This window comes from Doryrhamphus excisus, chromosome 1 (genome assembly GCF_030265055.1).
Source record: "Doryrhamphus excisus isolate RoL2022-K1 chromosome 1, RoL_Dexc_1.0, whole genome shotgun sequence".
NCBI classification, from domain to species: domain Eukaryota; kingdom Metazoa; phylum Chordata; class Actinopteri; order Syngnathiformes; family Syngnathidae; genus Doryrhamphus; species Doryrhamphus excisus.
In genome coordinates this window covers 17,637,842-17,655,000 of record NC_080466.1, presented here as the reverse complement: position 1 = coordinate 17,655,000, position 17,159 = coordinate 17,637,842, and the positions used below count along the sequence as shown (strand labels likewise).

At 44.5% G+C, this 17,159-nt stretch overlaps 2 protein-coding genes across 4 annotated transcripts in view; one reads left to right on the top strand and one right to left on the bottom strand.

The window, feature by feature from the left end:
• Window positions 1-8,191: 8,191 nt before the first annotated feature.
• The window catches only part of ift27 (intraflagellar transport 27 homolog (Chlamydomonas)), a 50,039-nt gene continuing 41,071 nt past the window's right edge, over window positions 8,192-17,159 (bottom strand). Inside the window, exons 7-8 of one of the 3 annotated variants that reach the window (XR_009128957.1) lie at window positions 16,805-17,048; window positions 8,871-9,010 (exon numbers count right to left, since the gene is read on the bottom strand). Coding sequence is in view for 2 of the 3 variants with exons in the window: in XM_058065970.1 (XP_057921953.1) it covers window positions 8,849-9,010 (162 nt within the window). In the remaining variant the exon portion in view is untranslated. Of the gene's footprint in view, window positions 9,011-16,220; window positions 17,049-17,159 lie in introns of those variants that run through there. The other 2 variants (XM_058065970.1, XM_058065987.1) reach the window with 2 other exon arrangements.
• LOC131124945 (voltage-dependent calcium channel gamma-2 subunit-like) overlaps window positions 8,505-17,159 on the top strand; it is a 33,447-nt gene continuing 24,792 nt past the window's right edge. Inside the window, exon 1 of the mRNA XM_058065959.1 lies at window positions 8,505-10,123. Coding sequence (XP_057921942.1) covers window positions 9,913-10,123 — 211 coding nt within the window. The 5' untranslated portion in view covers window positions 8,505-9,912. The remainder of the gene's footprint in view (window positions 10,124-17,159) is intronic.

Genomic DNA, 17,159 nt, shown 5'->3' with positions numbered 1-17,159 from the left:
ACTAGATCGCCGTGCAGCCGTCTTTTTTTCATTTTTTCTCAAATATTTTTTTATTGTTGATGGTATGACATAATATTATGGGATGTTATGTCATAATTTTTTGCACATTGCATCTACAGCCAGGAGATCTGGATTCGGATCTCCTTTGGGCATCTCTGTGTGGGGTTTGCATTTCACCCGTGCGTGCATGCGTAGGCTTTCTCCAGGTACTCCAGCTTCCTCCCACATTCCAATAACATGCATGTTAGCTTCACTGGCGACTCTAAATTGTCCGTACAGGTATGAATGAATGTCAGTGGTATTGGTTTGTGTGCCCAGTCAAGGGTGTACCCTGCCTCATGCCTAAATTCAGCTGGGATAGGCTCCAGCATACCGTGTGAGGCTTAGAAAATGAATAAAAGTCATAATACTATCAATCCATCCTGACTAACCAATCACAGGGCACATATAGACAAACAACCATTCACACTCACATTCATACCTATGGACAATTTGGTGTTGTAACACCAAATGAGGGGGGTGGGGTTTGAACGCCAAGGTCAATACTCAACCAGCTGTCATACTTGTAATGAAAATGTGTTGGAGCCAAATTCAGCAACAATCTTAGACAGGCCTGACATAGAGTCACAGGTAATTGAGTCCATAAAGGCATGCTTGGATGAGTTTGGTGTGGAGTAATTGGACCTCAAGGCTGTCACATGATCAAGACACGCTATAACGTTGAGTGGTTTGATGACACCGGAGTCGTTCAGAGAGTGCAGGGTATGCTAAAGGAAGCCGGCGGCTTGCAGACTCGTGTGTTCTGTGCGTGTCCCAATACTTTTGTCCATATGGTTTAATTGACTCCATCTTTTTATTGTGGGGAGAAAAAAAAACGCCTTTGCCTTTGACCCCATTATTTGCCTGTTAAAGAGTAGGAGCACCTCTGGGACCCCCGTGTGTGGCCCCCCTGGAGACGAGTGCTGAGATTCAGGCCTCCGCCAAGACGAAAGAACCCACAGCAATTAGCCCTCATTGCCTCCATTGTGCTCATCGCTTATCTGCTTATTCAAACGGCGCCCGTGGCTCGGCGACGCAGACGCGCATGCTGTCTGCTAATTAGCTCTTTGACCTTGTGTCCCGACCTTGAATATGTGACGTCCATCAAGATAATCGGAGGCAGTCTTTCCTCCACATCGTGTGCACTCTATTTCAGCCCCAATTGACGTTTTAGTCATGTGATCCTGTTTACATCACCCTGCAAGAATGGGGGAATATATATTATTTATACATCTTGCTGGTGTGTTTTGGATCGTTGTCCTGCTGCACGACCCAAGTTGCTTTCAGCTTGAGGTCACCAACAGATGGCCAGACATTCTCCTTCAGAAGAATCCATGCTTCCATTTATCACAGCAAGTCTTCCAGGTCCTGAAGCAGCAAAACAGCCCCAGACCATCACACTACCACCACCATATTTTACTCTTACTGTGATGTTTCTCACCAGATGTAATGGTGGACACAGCTTCCAAAAAGTTCAACTTTTGTCTGGTTAGACCACAGAGGATTTTCCCAAAGGTGGTGAGGATCACCAAAATTTTGACGAGCCTAAATTTTGTTTTTGTTCAGCAGTGGTTTTGGTCTTGGAACGTTTTTTCTTATGGTGGAGTCATGAACACTGACCTTAACTGAGGCAAGTGAGGCCTGCACTTCTTTGGATGTTGTTGTGGGGTCTTTTGTGACCTCTTGGATAAGTCCTGGCTGCGCTCTTGGGGTCATTTTGGTTGGCCGGCCACTCCTGGGAAGGTTTACCACTGTTCCATGTTTTTGCTATTTGTGGACAATGGCTCTCACTGTGGTTTGCTGGAGTCCCAAAGCTTCAGAAATGACTTGATAACATTTTCTCAATTATTTTCTTTCTCATTGATTTATGATTTTTTTTTTAGAATTTCTTTAGACCCAGCATGATGTCTAGCTTTTGAAGATCTTTTTGCGTACTTCACTTTGTCAGTGATTTCTTGATTGACAGCAGGTGTGGCAGCAATCAGGCTTGGGTTTGGCTAAAGAAATTGTACTCGGGTGTGATAAAATCATGGTTAAGTCACGTTTTAATCTAGGGGAATTTTTTCTCCTAGTAAATGTATGTGTATTTTTGTAGATAATGACTCTCACTATGGTTGGCTGCAGTCCCAAATGAGCCCCCATGAAAAAAATACTATTTATGCACAGGAAGTCCAATCACTTACTTACAAGTAAAATGAAATTAAAAACATAATTAATCAAAAATATATCCAATCTCGAGCACTACTATTATAACGCCAATATAATGCTGAAATAAACCTCACATAATTCAGTTCTATTATAATTTACACTCAACAATGATTACCTTAAATTAATTTCAAGAAAATAAATTACTTGAATTACATTAGATTGCATTACAAATATTAAATATTATATCTAATCCTATTTTAGTCATCGTTCTACAGATGGAGTTATTGAATACAATGACTTCCATTGACATGAGGTACTTTTTACACCCTGAGCAACATCAGGAACATCACCACAAATGGTGACAACAATAGAACTCTAAAAACGACTGAATGTGTACGAGTTTCCACTTCCTGTCTGCCGTGGTGTGGTTAGCCGCCAAGAAGAAGAAGAAGCGAGGAGAAAGTTACAAAGTAGGCCAGGTTGCGGCAGGTAAGAGCAAATCATTCATGCAGAGCAGAAAGTGACGAGCAGAGTGAGAGGAACTCGACGCCCCAACTCGCCCTCAGGCCGCCGTGGACAGAATGAGGAGGGGGGAAGGCCGGAAAAAAAAACACTTGGCAGCGTATCAAGAGAGAAAACGCCAGCAGACAGAAGCTCAAACAGAAGGAAGATGGCTGAAGGTATCAGACACGACAAGGAAGGAGTCTCGTGGAGAGCTAACGCCCAGCGAAACTTTCACGGCGCTTTTAAAACAACAATGCAGTCTGCATGCTGCAGTCTGTTGCCTAGCAACATCATCACCTGGAAGACACATTTTCAAGCAGGCGCCGCGGCCTTTGTCCACACAAAATGATGACACTTCATAACATTTGCCTCCCAGGGGCCTTGGAGGTTTGCTCCATTGATCTAGCTAAAAGGGACAGCTTGGTTAATTGGAAGTAGGCGATATTTGGAATTCTGTACCAACGTTTGGAGACACTTTATCATGTTGTGGTATGGCACCAAAAGTGTCACCAAACCTTTGCTTATAATGATTTGGCAGGGGTCTCAAACACGCGGCCCACGGGCCAAATGTGGCCCGCAGGACACTAGTTTGAGGCCCCCGCCTTGATATGAAAGTTTAATGTTAGTGCGGCCCGCGCAAGTTTGATATGGATTCTGTATGGTATCATGTACCCAGAAAAAATGATTACGTTTGATTAATGTTCATGTTAAAGGTTAAATAACTGTTAATAGTTATCCTCCCTATCCGTGTGGAAGTGGTAAGTTTTTGGCTATTTAACTTTAAAGGAAATAACTTGAAGGCTACCGTTTAGGTCACTAGCTCTCTAGTTTGCGAGTTAGCATGTGTCTCAAGACCCTGCAGTTGCGCAATACGTTGTAAATAAAAAGAGTATAAATGTGACTATAGTCGTGTTTTGTCATGTCTACAGGTCTCTAATAATGCTTTGTTAATTTTAATCTGAAAAAAATAATTTGTCTACCCACCAACTATATGTGGTTTCTTAAGCTTTTATTATTTGCCGTTTTATTATTATTATTATATTTATTTATTTATTACTGATTGTTTGATTTTCTTTATTCTTGATTTGTTTATTTCTTTTTCATCTTATTTTGTGTAGAAAAATAAAAAGTAAGATATTTGAGAACATGTGAGTGTGAATGGTTGTTTGTCTATATGTGCCCTGTGATTGGCTGGTGACCAGTCCAGGGTGTACCCCGCCTCTCGCCCATAGACAGCTGGGATAGGCTCCAGCATCCCCAGCGACCCTCGTGAGGAAAAAAGCGGTAGAAAATGAATGACTGAATGAATATTTGAGAACAGTGGAATGTTTTATCAAAGCTTTTCTTGTAGAAAATCGGAACCAAAGCAAAGTTTTTTAAATTTTTTTGTTTTTAATAAATGCGTTTTTTGGGGGGGTTTTTTGGAAAGCCAGTCTCACCCAGACCCTAGCTCCAGTGGCCCCCAAGTAAATTGAGTTTGAGACCCCTGATGATTTGGAGTGCATGAGAAAGTTGGGGCTGTGCTCATTTTCATCATTGCGTATTGCACAGCAGAAGCAACAGAACCAATGTTGTAATATGCTGCATCAGCATTAATAGTGCTGATAAGTTGATTGCAAATGACAGTATGACAAGTGTCTTTCACACCAACAACAATATTTTCAAGCATATGCAGAAACAGATAGATAGACAAAGATGCATTCATGACACAAAAATTCAGGGAAGTCACCTACAGCCACAGCATTGAATGTAAATGTGTTATTTGAATAAAAAATAGTGCTGCATGGCAAGTGTAACAGGCATGACTTTCACATTTAAAGTGCACACAGAGCTAGATAAAAGTGTATTTTTCCCCAAAGCGAGCATTATTATCTTGTAAAGAAGAATGTTGTATGATATTGAAGTAATAAAGAGTCATGTGACTTGAGATGGGTGGTTAGCATTACCTCATCCTGGTCCTGCAATGTCAAAGCAGTAGATTAGCGTTACGGATATTTGCCATCAACCTTCTTTTTTTTTTTTTGTGCGACACTTGCATTCATCAGGAGCTAAATCAGATTTCCCGCGCATGCAGACATAAATCATAGCTCATCGGCTGACTCTTCACATTTGAAGCGGAAACAATCGTGCTGACCTTCATGCGTTCACAACAACAACAAACACTCGACGTACTCTGCGGCCATCAGCGAGTGCAGCAATGGGGATGGAGGACGTGGCTGGATGAGGATGAGGAGGGGAGCGGAATGCTAAACGTGTCCTTTAGACCCCAGAGGAGGAGGAAGAGTAGGGAGTGCGGCCAACACGGCAGACCCGCTCTTTGCTTCTCGTCATTTGAGGAGCACATACCGTATTCATCATTCCTCCGGCGTGCAAAATGATATCAGCCTCCAGGACGTCGCTGAACCAACACTCATTTGGAAGAAATGACATTTGCTCGACAGGATTATTGATGGAGCAAACGTCCTAAGAAGTCCTCAACTCTTTCAAGGACCACACAGGACCACTCACACGCCTGGCGTGTCTTTACTGTGAATGTATTAAACTAATGAAACACGTTCAGCTCTTAGACCAAGGTTCTTAATGTCATGGGTCACATTTTAAATGGTATGAATGGTAGCTCTTTCTTTGGCAGGAGCCAATCATGACCAATCAGTGCATTTCATTCATTCATTTTCTAGAGCCCTCTAGACATGAAATAACACCCCTATATTTATATTCATTGATTCATTTTCTACCGCTTACGCTCACGAGGGTCATGGGGGTGCTGGAGCCTATCCCAGCTGTCTTTGGGCGAGAGGCGGGGTACACCCTGGACTGGTGGCCAGCCAATCACAGGTCATATATAGACAAACAACCATTCACACTCACATTCATACCTATGGACAATTTGGAGTCGCCAATTAACCTAGAGATGGCCGAGGGTGGAATTGAACTCGGGTCTCCAAGCTGTGAGCCTGCATGCTAACCACTCGCAGCCCCTAAAATAAACACAAACCCCTAAAACAACTACATGAGGGAACACAGAATGAACACAGAATAAAACGGAAGGTGTGGCGTTTCCTCCCACATTCCAAAAACTGCTAGATTAATTGCCGACTCTAAATTGTCCATAGGTATGAATGTGAGTGTGAATGGTTGTTTGTCTATATGTGCCCTGTGATTGGCTGGCCACCAGTCCAGGGTGTACCCCTAATGAGGATAAGCGGCACAGAAAATACAAACAACCATTCACACTCACATTCATACCAATGGACAATTTGGCGTCACCAATTAACCTAGCATGTTTTTGGAATGTGGGAGGAAACCGGAGTACCCGGAGAAAAGCCACGCATGCACGAGGAGAACATGCAAACTCCACACAGAGATGGCCGAGGGTGGAATCGAACTCGGGTCTCCTACCTGTGTGGCCTGCACACTAACCACTCGAAATTACAAGAGGTCATGACTATATAACAATGTAAAGTCTGACTCAAGGTGTCATTTTGTTTTACACAACAACTTATAATTCGAAAGGTGTTCCGGATAAATATACAAAAACATACTAATATGAGTTTAAAATAATGAAAAAAAATCTTCCCATAATGCATTGCATCTCAGCAACACATTCATTGGGGTGCTGCAATGACATCAGCCACTCTCTGGGCTCCTCTGTCACCCTCTGTTGGACAGAGGCAGCATTTCAGTACCATCCATCCAGCCTTATATTTTCTTTATTGCTAGTCCTCCTGGTTTGTAGTTTCCTGCACTCTAACAGTAGTATTTTTACAGTAGTCGGCTTGGATTATTTGTGGTGATGTGCATAGAGATTTCAAGGTGTGTGAAGTATCTGAGGTCAAAGGTCAATGATGATTTGTGGTAAACTGGTGAGTGCTCGGTTACATCCTGAGCTTATCGGAGGGTTTTTGCAGCATACAAGAAACTGCTGGCACCTGCAGCGTGGGACGGCCGTTTTGAGTTTAAACGCTTCCCTCTTGAGGCTAAAAGTGCCCAGTTTAGTAACCACGGCAGCGAGCAGCCGCTATGAAAGCTGAAACGCTTCAAATGTTGTGTAGGAAGGGAGAAACAGCTCTGCAGTGCTTTGTAGCGGCGCAAAGTAGCCCACAGCTAGCAGGCAGCTAGTGCTAGTACCGCATGTGTGGGAGGTGAACTCCGAGCCTGCAACAACAGCGCGTCACACAGCTGCTCTGTCAAGAGCGAGCGAGAGAGAGAGAGAGAGAGAGTCCACACACTGCTGCAGAGATTTTTAACAGTAATTGAACACGCGCATAAAGCTTTAGCCGCTAGCCATTAGCATGCGCCTTCATCTTCCACACAATGAAAGCAAAAAGTCTCCAGTAGCTGCAGGCCATGCAGTGCACTCACTGCACGTCTTTATGCGTGTGCATCTGCGGCCGCCTGCATCATGTGACGACCGAGCGGGCCAATCACATGCGTTTGCGGTTGTGTGTGTGTGTGGGGGGGCTAGCATGTGTCGCCTTGCTTTTGGGATCTGTCCATTTCACCACCGCGAGGAGGCAGCACGGAATAACACGTCTCTGGAAGCAAAGGAACCAAAAGAAGACTTGAATGTGTTTGACGATTGAAAACAATGGATGACACCATTCTTGTTTTTTTTTGTTTTTTTTTTTTTGGTCTTCTTCCCAATCCGGAAGTGTCCATTCCCTGCACGCCAATCAACACGGCGCCCTGCCTATAGCTCTGCCCCCTTTAGGTACCCTTGCAATGCACTTGCACTGCAACAGAAGGTTGCCAAATAGTGATAGGATTGTGATGGCTTATTTTGGTTGCCTTAGCGCTAGTTCAACAAGAAGCTGATCTCCAAACCCCCCCACCCCCATTGAATAACATACAGTACTTTTGCCTGGTCGCCCTATCTGTGATGAATAGAGAACACAAGGCACATTAGTAAAAAAGAAAATAAAAAAAATAAGGCCAAAAAAGGATGCAATGTAAATAAAAATATTCATTCATTCATTTTGAGGGTCGTCGGGGGTGCCTGTCTTGGGGCGAGAGGCGGGGTACACCCTGGACTGGTGGCCAGCCAATCACAGGGCACATATAGACAAACAACCATTCACACTCACATTCATACCTATGGACAATTTGGAGTCGCTAATTAACCTAGCATGTTTTTGGAATGTGGGAGGAAACCGGAGTACCTGGAGAAAACCCACGCATGCACGGGGGAGAACACGCGAACTCCACACAGAGATAGCCAAGGGTGGAATTGAACCCTGGTCTCATAGCTGTGCGCTAACCACTAAACCGCCGTGCAGCCATCGATAAAAATATTCATTCATTTTCTACCACTTTTTCCGCACGAGGGTCGCAGGGGGTGCTGGAGCCTATCCCAGCTGTCTTGGGGCGAGAGGCGGGGTACACCCTGGACTGGTGGCCAGCCAATCACAGGGCACATATAGACAAACAACCATTCACACTCACATTCATACCTATGGACAATTTGGAGTCGCCAATTAACCTTGGGTCTCCAAGCTGTGAGCCCCTAAAATAAACACAAACCCCTAAAACAACTACATGAGGGAAATGCAGAATAAACACAGAATGAACACAGAATCTAATTTAAATCAATTTTTTCCAAAGTGAAAAATACATAATAATATCAAAGTGACCCCCACATTCTTTGATTTATGAAAAAGTTTGGCCAACCCTGTAAACTATAAACCTTCTCAAAGGTTCCAGTGGTCTTTGTTCACCTGGGACAAAAATCAGCATCAGACGCGACTTGTTGAAAAAGGACATTTTTATTTTTTATGAACTGCCAGGTTCCTCTTCATCCTCCTCTTCCTCCTCACTGGTTGTGCCGATTTTTTTTATCTTCAGCTTCTAAACATCCTCCTCCTCCTCCTCCTCCTGCCGCTGCTTCTCTTCTTTTCCATTCCTCTCTCAGCTCCGGGAAGAAGAAAAACGAGGATGTGTTGCTCGACCTGAGATTTGATCGCATCTTCGGAGGAGCTGGAGGAAAAAGAAAAAAAAAGAAAGAAAAAAAAAAAAGATCGACGTCTCCGCAGAGACAAGAAAAAAAAATCATCAGAAGAACTGGGATGATTTGGATGTGACGACAAGCTGGTTCTGTGATGTGTGCATGTGGACGTCATATGACCGACTGAGGACCGCCTGGATGCGGCAGGAAGGAGGCTCACGCACGCCGGGAAGCATCGACCGTCACCCCGCGTCTTCCTCGCTTCATCGCGGCTGCATGAGCGCCGACGCTCGGCCTGTTCTCCGCCTGGATGCGCCCATCTCCGCGTAGCAACCACGCACTGACGCTGGAGCAAGGTCCGGGGACCACGTATGGAAACTGGAACCAGAATTTTAGAAGAAAGGAAAACTAAGCAAGCTGTTTGAGCTCCAGAACCTTTTTTTCTTGTCTTTTTTTCTGGATTATTTCTGGGGGGGGGTGTCCATGCTTGGTTTATTTTTTGAGAAGAAAATGCTTATGGTCGATGATTTAACATCATCCAGCACCGGGTGCTCCGTTTAAGATCTTTCACATGTTCTGGGCCATGCCAGCTCAAATGTGACACCTGACATCTTCGTAGATGCTGGAGATGAGTCGTTGGCTGATGTTGGCGTCGAGGTAGTCCCATCCCGACTTGAACCACTAGCGCTTCTGCCGTTTCATAGGCCGGGTCCACGTCTAAAGAATACAAAGCAGCTGTGTGCGGTTCTTCGCCCCTAAGAACCCATGCACGTGTTCTGGTTCTACTTAGCAGACAGGTTAGCTCCAGTGTGAGGAAGAGGAGCAGAGGAAGCCGAGCTGTGGAAGTCGCTTCCGGAGTCCGTGGTTGTTTGGCCTTCCAAGTCCACAAAGTAGGCCTCCATCCCAGACCGTTCCCCCCCCTCCTGTGGGACCTGCTTTTTTAGGTCACTTGTTGTTCCACTTTCACCACTCAAAGTTTGACCTGCACCCCCCCCCCCCCCGCCCCCCTCCTCTCGCCCCCCCAGGACAAACACCACCACCCTTAAACACGCACATCTTATTTCTCACCTGGTCAGTGCCCCCCCCCAAAACCAACCATACGATTTCCCCCGAGCTCCCCTAATTCCCCCGCCCCCCCAGCGGCCCCCCGCTACCACCGCCGTCCGCCCGAGGCCGCCCACCCCCCCTTTTCCGAGCTGGCGTGGCGACGCAAACTCACAAATATTTACTTCCTGTACGTGAAGAGGAAAGGGGGCCCCCCTTTCGTGGAATGCGGCAATATGGGCGTGTTTGACCGCGGAGTTCAGATGCTGCTGACCACGGTGGGGGCCTTTGCCGCCTTCAGCCTCATGACCATCGCCGTGGGCACGGACTACTGGCTGTACTCGCGTGGCGTCTGCAAGATCAAGAGCACCAACGAGAACGAGACCAGCAAGAAGAACGAGGAGGTGATGACGCACTCGGGTCTCTGGAGGACCTGCTGCCTGGAAGGTGAGCTGTCAATCAGTCGCTGTCAACTTTCTAAGGTGTCCCAGGTCACGTGACCATCGTATTTGGTGTGTTGGCAGTGGAGGGCTCGCTGAGGACGATACACGCATCAGTGTGCGCCAAATCACTGTTAGCATGGCGCTACCCAAAATTTTGACATTTCTCCCTTGGTTTGTACCACTTTGTTCAGGCATAGTAAGGGACACCATGGATGCCTTCTCTGAGGTCCTAGATGTCCCTAGACACCAACAACATCCATAGGAGGTAAACAGTAACAGTATGTAGGCCTAATACAGGAAACACTAACTATAGGGAAACTAGTCAGGCAAACTGTGTAGGTCAAACAGTAACTAGTAGAGAACTAGTTGGTTAAACTATCTAGTAGGGCAAACAGTAACTAGCTAAACTATCTAGTAGGTCAAACGGTAACTAGCAAGGGAATAGTTGGTTAAACTATCTAGTAGGTCAAACAGTAACTAGAAGGGACATAGTTGGTTAAACTATCTAGTAGGTCAAACAGTAACTAGAAGGGACATAGTTGGTTAAACTATCTAGTAGGTCAAACGGTAACAAGCAGGGAAATTGTTGGTTAAACTATGTAGTAGACCAAACAGTAACTAGAAGGGACATAGTTGGTTAAACTATGTAGTAGGTCAAACGGTAACTGGCAAAGAAATAGTTGGTTAAACTATCTAGTAGGTCAAACAGTAACTAGTTGGGAAATAGTTGATTAAACTATCTAGTAGGGCAAAAAGTAACTAGCAGGGCATTATTGGGTCAAACTATCTAGTAGGTCAAACAGTAACTATTAAAGAAATAGTTGGTTAAACGATTTAGTAATGCAAACAGTAACTAGCAGGGAAATAATTGGTTAAACTATCTAGTAGGGCCATCAGTAACTAGCAGGCAAATAGTTGGTTAAACTATCTAGTAGGGCAAACAGTAATTAGTAGGGAAATAGTTGGCTAAACTATCTAGTCGGGCAAACAGTAACTAGCAGGGAACTAGTTGGCTAAACTATCTAATAGGGCAAAGAGTAACTAGCAGGGAAATAGTTGGTTAAACTATCTAGTAGGTCAAACGGTAACTAGAAGGGACATAGTTGGTTAAACTATCTAGTAGGTCAAACGGTAACAAGCAGGGCATTATTAGGTCAAACTGTCTAGTAGGTCAAACAGTAACTAACAGGGAAATAGTTGGTTAAACTCTCTAGTAGGTCAAATGGTAACAAGCAGGGAATTATTAGGTCAAACTGTCTAGTAGGTCAAACAGTACCTGGTAGAACTAAGAGTGTTGATCAAACAGTATTAAGTAGGGCAAACAGTAACAAGTAGTTCAAACAGTAACTAGTAGGGCAAACAGTAACTGTTATAGCAAACTGCGTTGATCAAACAGTAACAGGTGCTAGGTCAAACAGTAACAGGTACTATGTCAAACAGTAACAGGTACTTGGTCAAACAGTAACAGGTGCTAGGTCAAACAGTAACAGGTGCTAGGTCAAACAGTAACAGGTACTAGGTCAAACAGTAACAGGTGCTAGGTCAAACAGTAAGTAGTAGGGCAATAGTAGGTCAAACTATCTAGTAGGGCAAACAGTAACTGGTAGAGCAAAAAGTGTCGATCATACAGTAACAAGTAGGTCAAACAGTAACTAGTAAAGCATTAGTAGGTCAAACTAACTAGGTAGAGCAAAGAGTGTAGTTCACACAATAACTAGTTAGAAATGGTTTCCATCACTTTGTCCCCCTCAGCAGTAGTAATGTGTGGATGGATACTGAAGTATGGATACTTCCGATACCGGCTCTTCATGCTCTAAAATGGATTCTCTGACTAAAATAATGAATGAATGAATAATAACTTTTAATACTTTGCATTTGAAGTCATGTGCATGATGAAGAGGAAGACATTGGAATGTAAGTCATGATTGGGATTGTGTGTAAATGGTGTGTGATTAGTTGGGACTACTTTTTTCGGACCGCCGCACCTCCCAAGTCTAAGATTCTTGAAAAGACAGGGAGCTCTGTTTGTTTAAGGAGCAACTTAAAAAAAAAAAAAAAACACTCATCAAAGATCCTCTATAAGACAGGAGTGCTGTTATTAAGAATCTACTGCAAAAAATGTCTGTCAAGGATCCAAAGATCTCTTCTTTATGACAGGAGCGTGCTGCTGTATTTAAGAAACGACTAATAAAGAAATCGCTAGTCAAAGATCCTCTATAAGACAGGAGTGCTCTGTTGTACTGAAGGGTCTCAAAAAATAAGACAGCAAAAAAAAATACTTGTCAAAGATCTCCTATAAGACAAGTGCTCTTGTCTGCTGTGTTTAAGGAGATACTGGAAAAAAAAAACGTATACAAGATCTTCTATAAGACAGGAGCGCTTTGCTGTTTTTAAGGATCTAACGAAGTAGTCGAAGATCCTTTATGACTGGCTGTTTTGAAGGACCTACTGAAAAAAATTGATAATCAAAGATAATCTATATGAAGTGTGCTGCTCTGTTAAAGGATTTATAGGAAAACCACCAGTCAAAGATTGTCTACATGACAGGAGCACTCTGCTGTGTTGAAGGACCTAGAGCAAAAAGACTAGTCAAAGATGATCCAAGTGTGTATTTTACTTTAAAGATGAATGAAGGATGTTTATGACAAACAGTAACTAGTAGAGAACTAGTTGGTTAAATTATCTAGTAGGGCAAACAGTAACTAGCTAAACTATCTAGTAGGTCAAACGGTAACTAGCAAGGGAATAGTTGGTTAAACTATCTGGTAGGTCAAACAGTAACTAGAAGGGACATAGTTGGTTAAACTATCTAGTAGGTCAAACAGTAACTAGAAGGGACATAGTTGGTTAAACTATCTAGTAGGTCAAACGGTAACAAGTGTTGCGGCGATGACATTAATTGTGTTAGCAGCCGTCATTGGCGCTAACTTATATCTAAAACAATTGACAAGCCGGTGAAGTAGAGACTAATGCCGTGTGGAATTCTGGGGGGTGCAGCATGTGTGGGGGCAGTGAAACCTGTGATTGAAAGTCATGTGACCAAATATGATGATATCATTCATAACTGATGACAAAGTCGCGCTGTCAAGTTGGCCACTTCCAGTGTCTGCATTAACCTGACAGTACCAACTTTCCTCGGGGACGGCTGGCGGCCGTCAGCGATCCGAGTCTCGCGCCAGAGAGATCCGGTCGAGGAGGTCTTTCATGATGGATCTGGCCCCCAGGTGGTAGAGTCTGGTTCTGAGGCGCAGATCGGAGTGGGCCCGAGGGCGCGGTGCCGTGACAGGTGGAGCTCAGCGGTCTCTAAGTGCCGCTATTAATCTCCATCATGGCTGCTCGCCGTGTGTGACAGCAGATATGTTTCTGGGAATATGTGTGTGTGTGTGTGGAGCAGAACTCCATTTGACTTTTCATCATTTTTCTTACAGAGGACATCTGAAGTCAGTGAACCTCACAAGGTTAAAGTCTATCTAAGCTGTGCTGACAGACCAGAACGACTATTACACCGTTTTTTTAAAAAACAGCGTACGACTCCAGCGAGCTTTTCAACACACTTTTATCACTCTTCAATTGCCACATCATTAGGTACACTTGACAGGACACTTCCTGGTTCATGCTGATGAACCATACACCCAATACACAATCAAAGATAATCTATATGACCAGTGATGGGAATATGAGATAACCACATTGTCTCAGGTTTAGTAAGATTGTAAGATTGCGTCTTCAGCCAATCAGAGAACTTGGGTGGGCGGGTGCTTAGAGCACATAAGCAACGAGGATTGGCTAACAACTCAAACCCACAGAAACACCTGTCGACTGCAATAAATGCAAACCTCTGTAATGGTATCCGTCTTTGCTGGGGGGGGGGGGCTAAAGTTACGTTTACTGGTAGATAGTATTATTACTTAGTTACTTAATTACTTAGTTACTATTGTAGTGGAGTAACTCAGTAACTTTTTGAGATACTAACTCAAGGGGGGGCTAAAGTTACTTTTACTGGTAACTAGTTACTATTGTAGTGGAGTAACTCAGTTAGTAACTCAGTTACTTTTTGAGTTACTAACTCAAGGGGGGGGCTAAAGTTACTTTTACTGGTAACTAGTTACTATTGTAGTGGAGTAACTCAGTTATTAACTCAGTTACTTTTTGAGTTACTAACTGGGGGGGTAAAGTTACTTTTACTGGTAACTAGTTACTATTGTAGTGGAGTAACTCAGTTAGTAACTCAGTTACTTTTTTTGAGAAGTAACTAGTAACTAGCCCTGTGATTGGCTGGCGACCAGTCCAGGGTGTACCCCGCCTCTAACGCAAAGACAGCTGGGATAGGCTCCAGCACCCCCTGCGACCTTTGTGAGGATAAGCGGTAGAAATGAATGAATGAAGTAACTAGTAACTATAACTAATTACTTTTTTAAAGTAACGTGCCCAACACTGCATATGACAGGAGCCCTTTACTGTTTGTATTGATCTAGTGCAAAAACGCTAATGCTGCTTAATGTGTACAGTAGTGTAGTTTGTGTGTACAGTAGTGTATTGTGTAGTAGTAAGAGTGTGTACCAGGTCAGGCGGCAACCTGCTATTGAGTCATGTGTTGTGTAGCAGTGTAACGGATGCCAGCCGGTGCAAGTGTACGTTGCCAAACCTCAATCGCTCAACTGTACTCTCCTGTTATGAAGGTCCTGTGTTCAAGCGTGAAGCAGGTTGGTTACCGTAGTAACGTACCGATTTGTGTGTACGGTCGCATGTTGTGTCGTAGAACGGGTGTGTATGAGGTCGAGGGTTGTTGGCACATCGTTAACGCTGGATGGGAAGGTGCTTACTGTGTCTTGCCGCCACGGGAGCCAAAGGGAGCATGTGGAGGCATGGTACTCGGAGTATGTGTAGTGTGTACTTGTAGTGTGTACTTGTAGGGAGTAGTAGTCTAAATGAGTCGACACGGATGGTGTTCTTTGTAAGCTACATGAGTCAGGAGTGTGTGTGTGTGTTATATGAGACATTGATTAGTGATGATAGACTCAGCAGTGAGTCAAAACATTATAACACACACACACACACACACACACACTCTATGGATGTACAAAATACATGTATTGCCTTAAGTCAAGTCAGTTTTGAATATGGATGAGCTTGTTTTGATTGACACTGTTCATTACTATTGATTACTCTTGATTACTATTGATTACTATTCATTTCCATGATTATGGGGTGCTTAACCAATGAGATAGATGACAAGAATAATAATAACAAAGAAATGAAAAATAACAGCCCACTCTCGGCCATCTTTGTGTGGAGTTTGCATGTTCTCCCCGTGCATGAGTGGGTTTTCCCACTACGGTTTCCTCCCACATTCCAAAAACATGCTAGGTTAATTGGCGACTCCAAATTGTCAAAGGTATGAATGTGAGTGTGAATGGTTGTTTGTCTATATGTGCCCTGTGATTGGCTGGCCACCAGTCCAGGGTTTACCCCCCCTCTTGCCCGCTGGCATAGGCTCCAGCAACCCCCCGCGACCCTCGTGAGGATAAGCGGTAGAAAATGAATGAATGAATGAAAAAATGGCAAAATTAACTGAAATACGTCATTAACACGGCTGCACGGCGGTCTAGTGGTTAGCGTGCAGACCTCACAGCGAGGAAACTCTAGCTCAACACCACCCTCGGCCATCTCTGTGTGGAGTTTGCATGTTCTCCCCGTGCATGCGTGGGTTTTCCCACTCCGGTTTCCTCCCACATTCCAAAAACATGCTAGGTTAATTAGCGACTCCAAATTGTCCATAGGTATGAATGTGAGTGTGAATGGTTGTTTGTCTATATGTGCCCTGTGATTGGCTGGCCACCAGTCCAGGGTGTACCCCGCCTCTTGCCCGAAGACAGCTGGGATAGGCTCCAGCACCCCCGCGACCCTCGTGAGGATAAGCGGTAGAAAATGAATGAATGAATGAAAAATAACAACACAACGCTTTCAAACAGGAGCAGAACGACATGCTAGCCATTCCGCTTGGCTTTCTTGTCCCGGGAAATCCCTGCCAGACTTCATTTTTCTTAATGGAATTCTGAGAGCCGGGATGCAGCTAAACCACCCCCCCCCCCCCCCCCACTCACCCTCACTCCCGCCCTGCTCTCTTCTTCCTCGCTTTTGGATCCTGCCCACATTCTGGAGGACTCGATAGTGGCCCATTAATCATCAGAGGTGCTTTGCATGAAGACAGCACAGTCCCACCTTCAGAAGATGTTAGTCATTGTTGTTTGTCCGTGACTAATCCGTGTTGTCATGGTGACTGTTGTGTGGCGCCCCCCGCTGTATCATCCCGGTATCATGACATGGAGGAAATAATCTGTCAACGGTGAAACTATTCATGCAGGTCAGTCATTATAACCATGGCAACCAGGAAGCCGGTCTAGTAGCTGGTTTGGGATTGTCAGCAATGTTGGTTGTTGAATATTTCGAAATATTCCAACGAGTGACCGCCGTTCTTAAAAGCCTGCTCGTGCCCAGCCGAAAGGAGACGAGACGTCTTCGTTTGGCCTTCGTGTGACAAACAGCCGCTCGATCATTTTAACATTCTACCGACTCAACAAGTGAGTGAATAATCAATAGATTAATCAGCCTTGAACCGGGGCGCCGAGTCAGCAGAATCATATGGAACAATAAAGCAGCCAGAGGATGAAAAGCACCCGCTTACCGTCGGACTGAGTAATGAGTAGCTGTGCCGTTCTTGTTAATGAGGTGAAAAATGGCTTTGGGCAAGCTTGATGCCAGTTCTTCCAGGAGGTTGGTGGGCATGTTGAGCCAGGTGGTGAAGGTGGTTTCACAGAGGGCATCCACTGTCTGGAACTGATGGACATTTTTGTAAACATCCGTCGCTATCCATCCCTAGATGTTCTCCATTGGATTTAGCTTATTCAAGTCCTTTGTGCAGCGTAGTCCTGTTGAAAAAGCCACACAGACAAGAGCCGTTTGACGCACATGCACAACCTGAAGCTCCATTGTTCATGATGACGCCCCCTCCACTGGGGAAAACATCTCAGGTGGGATCT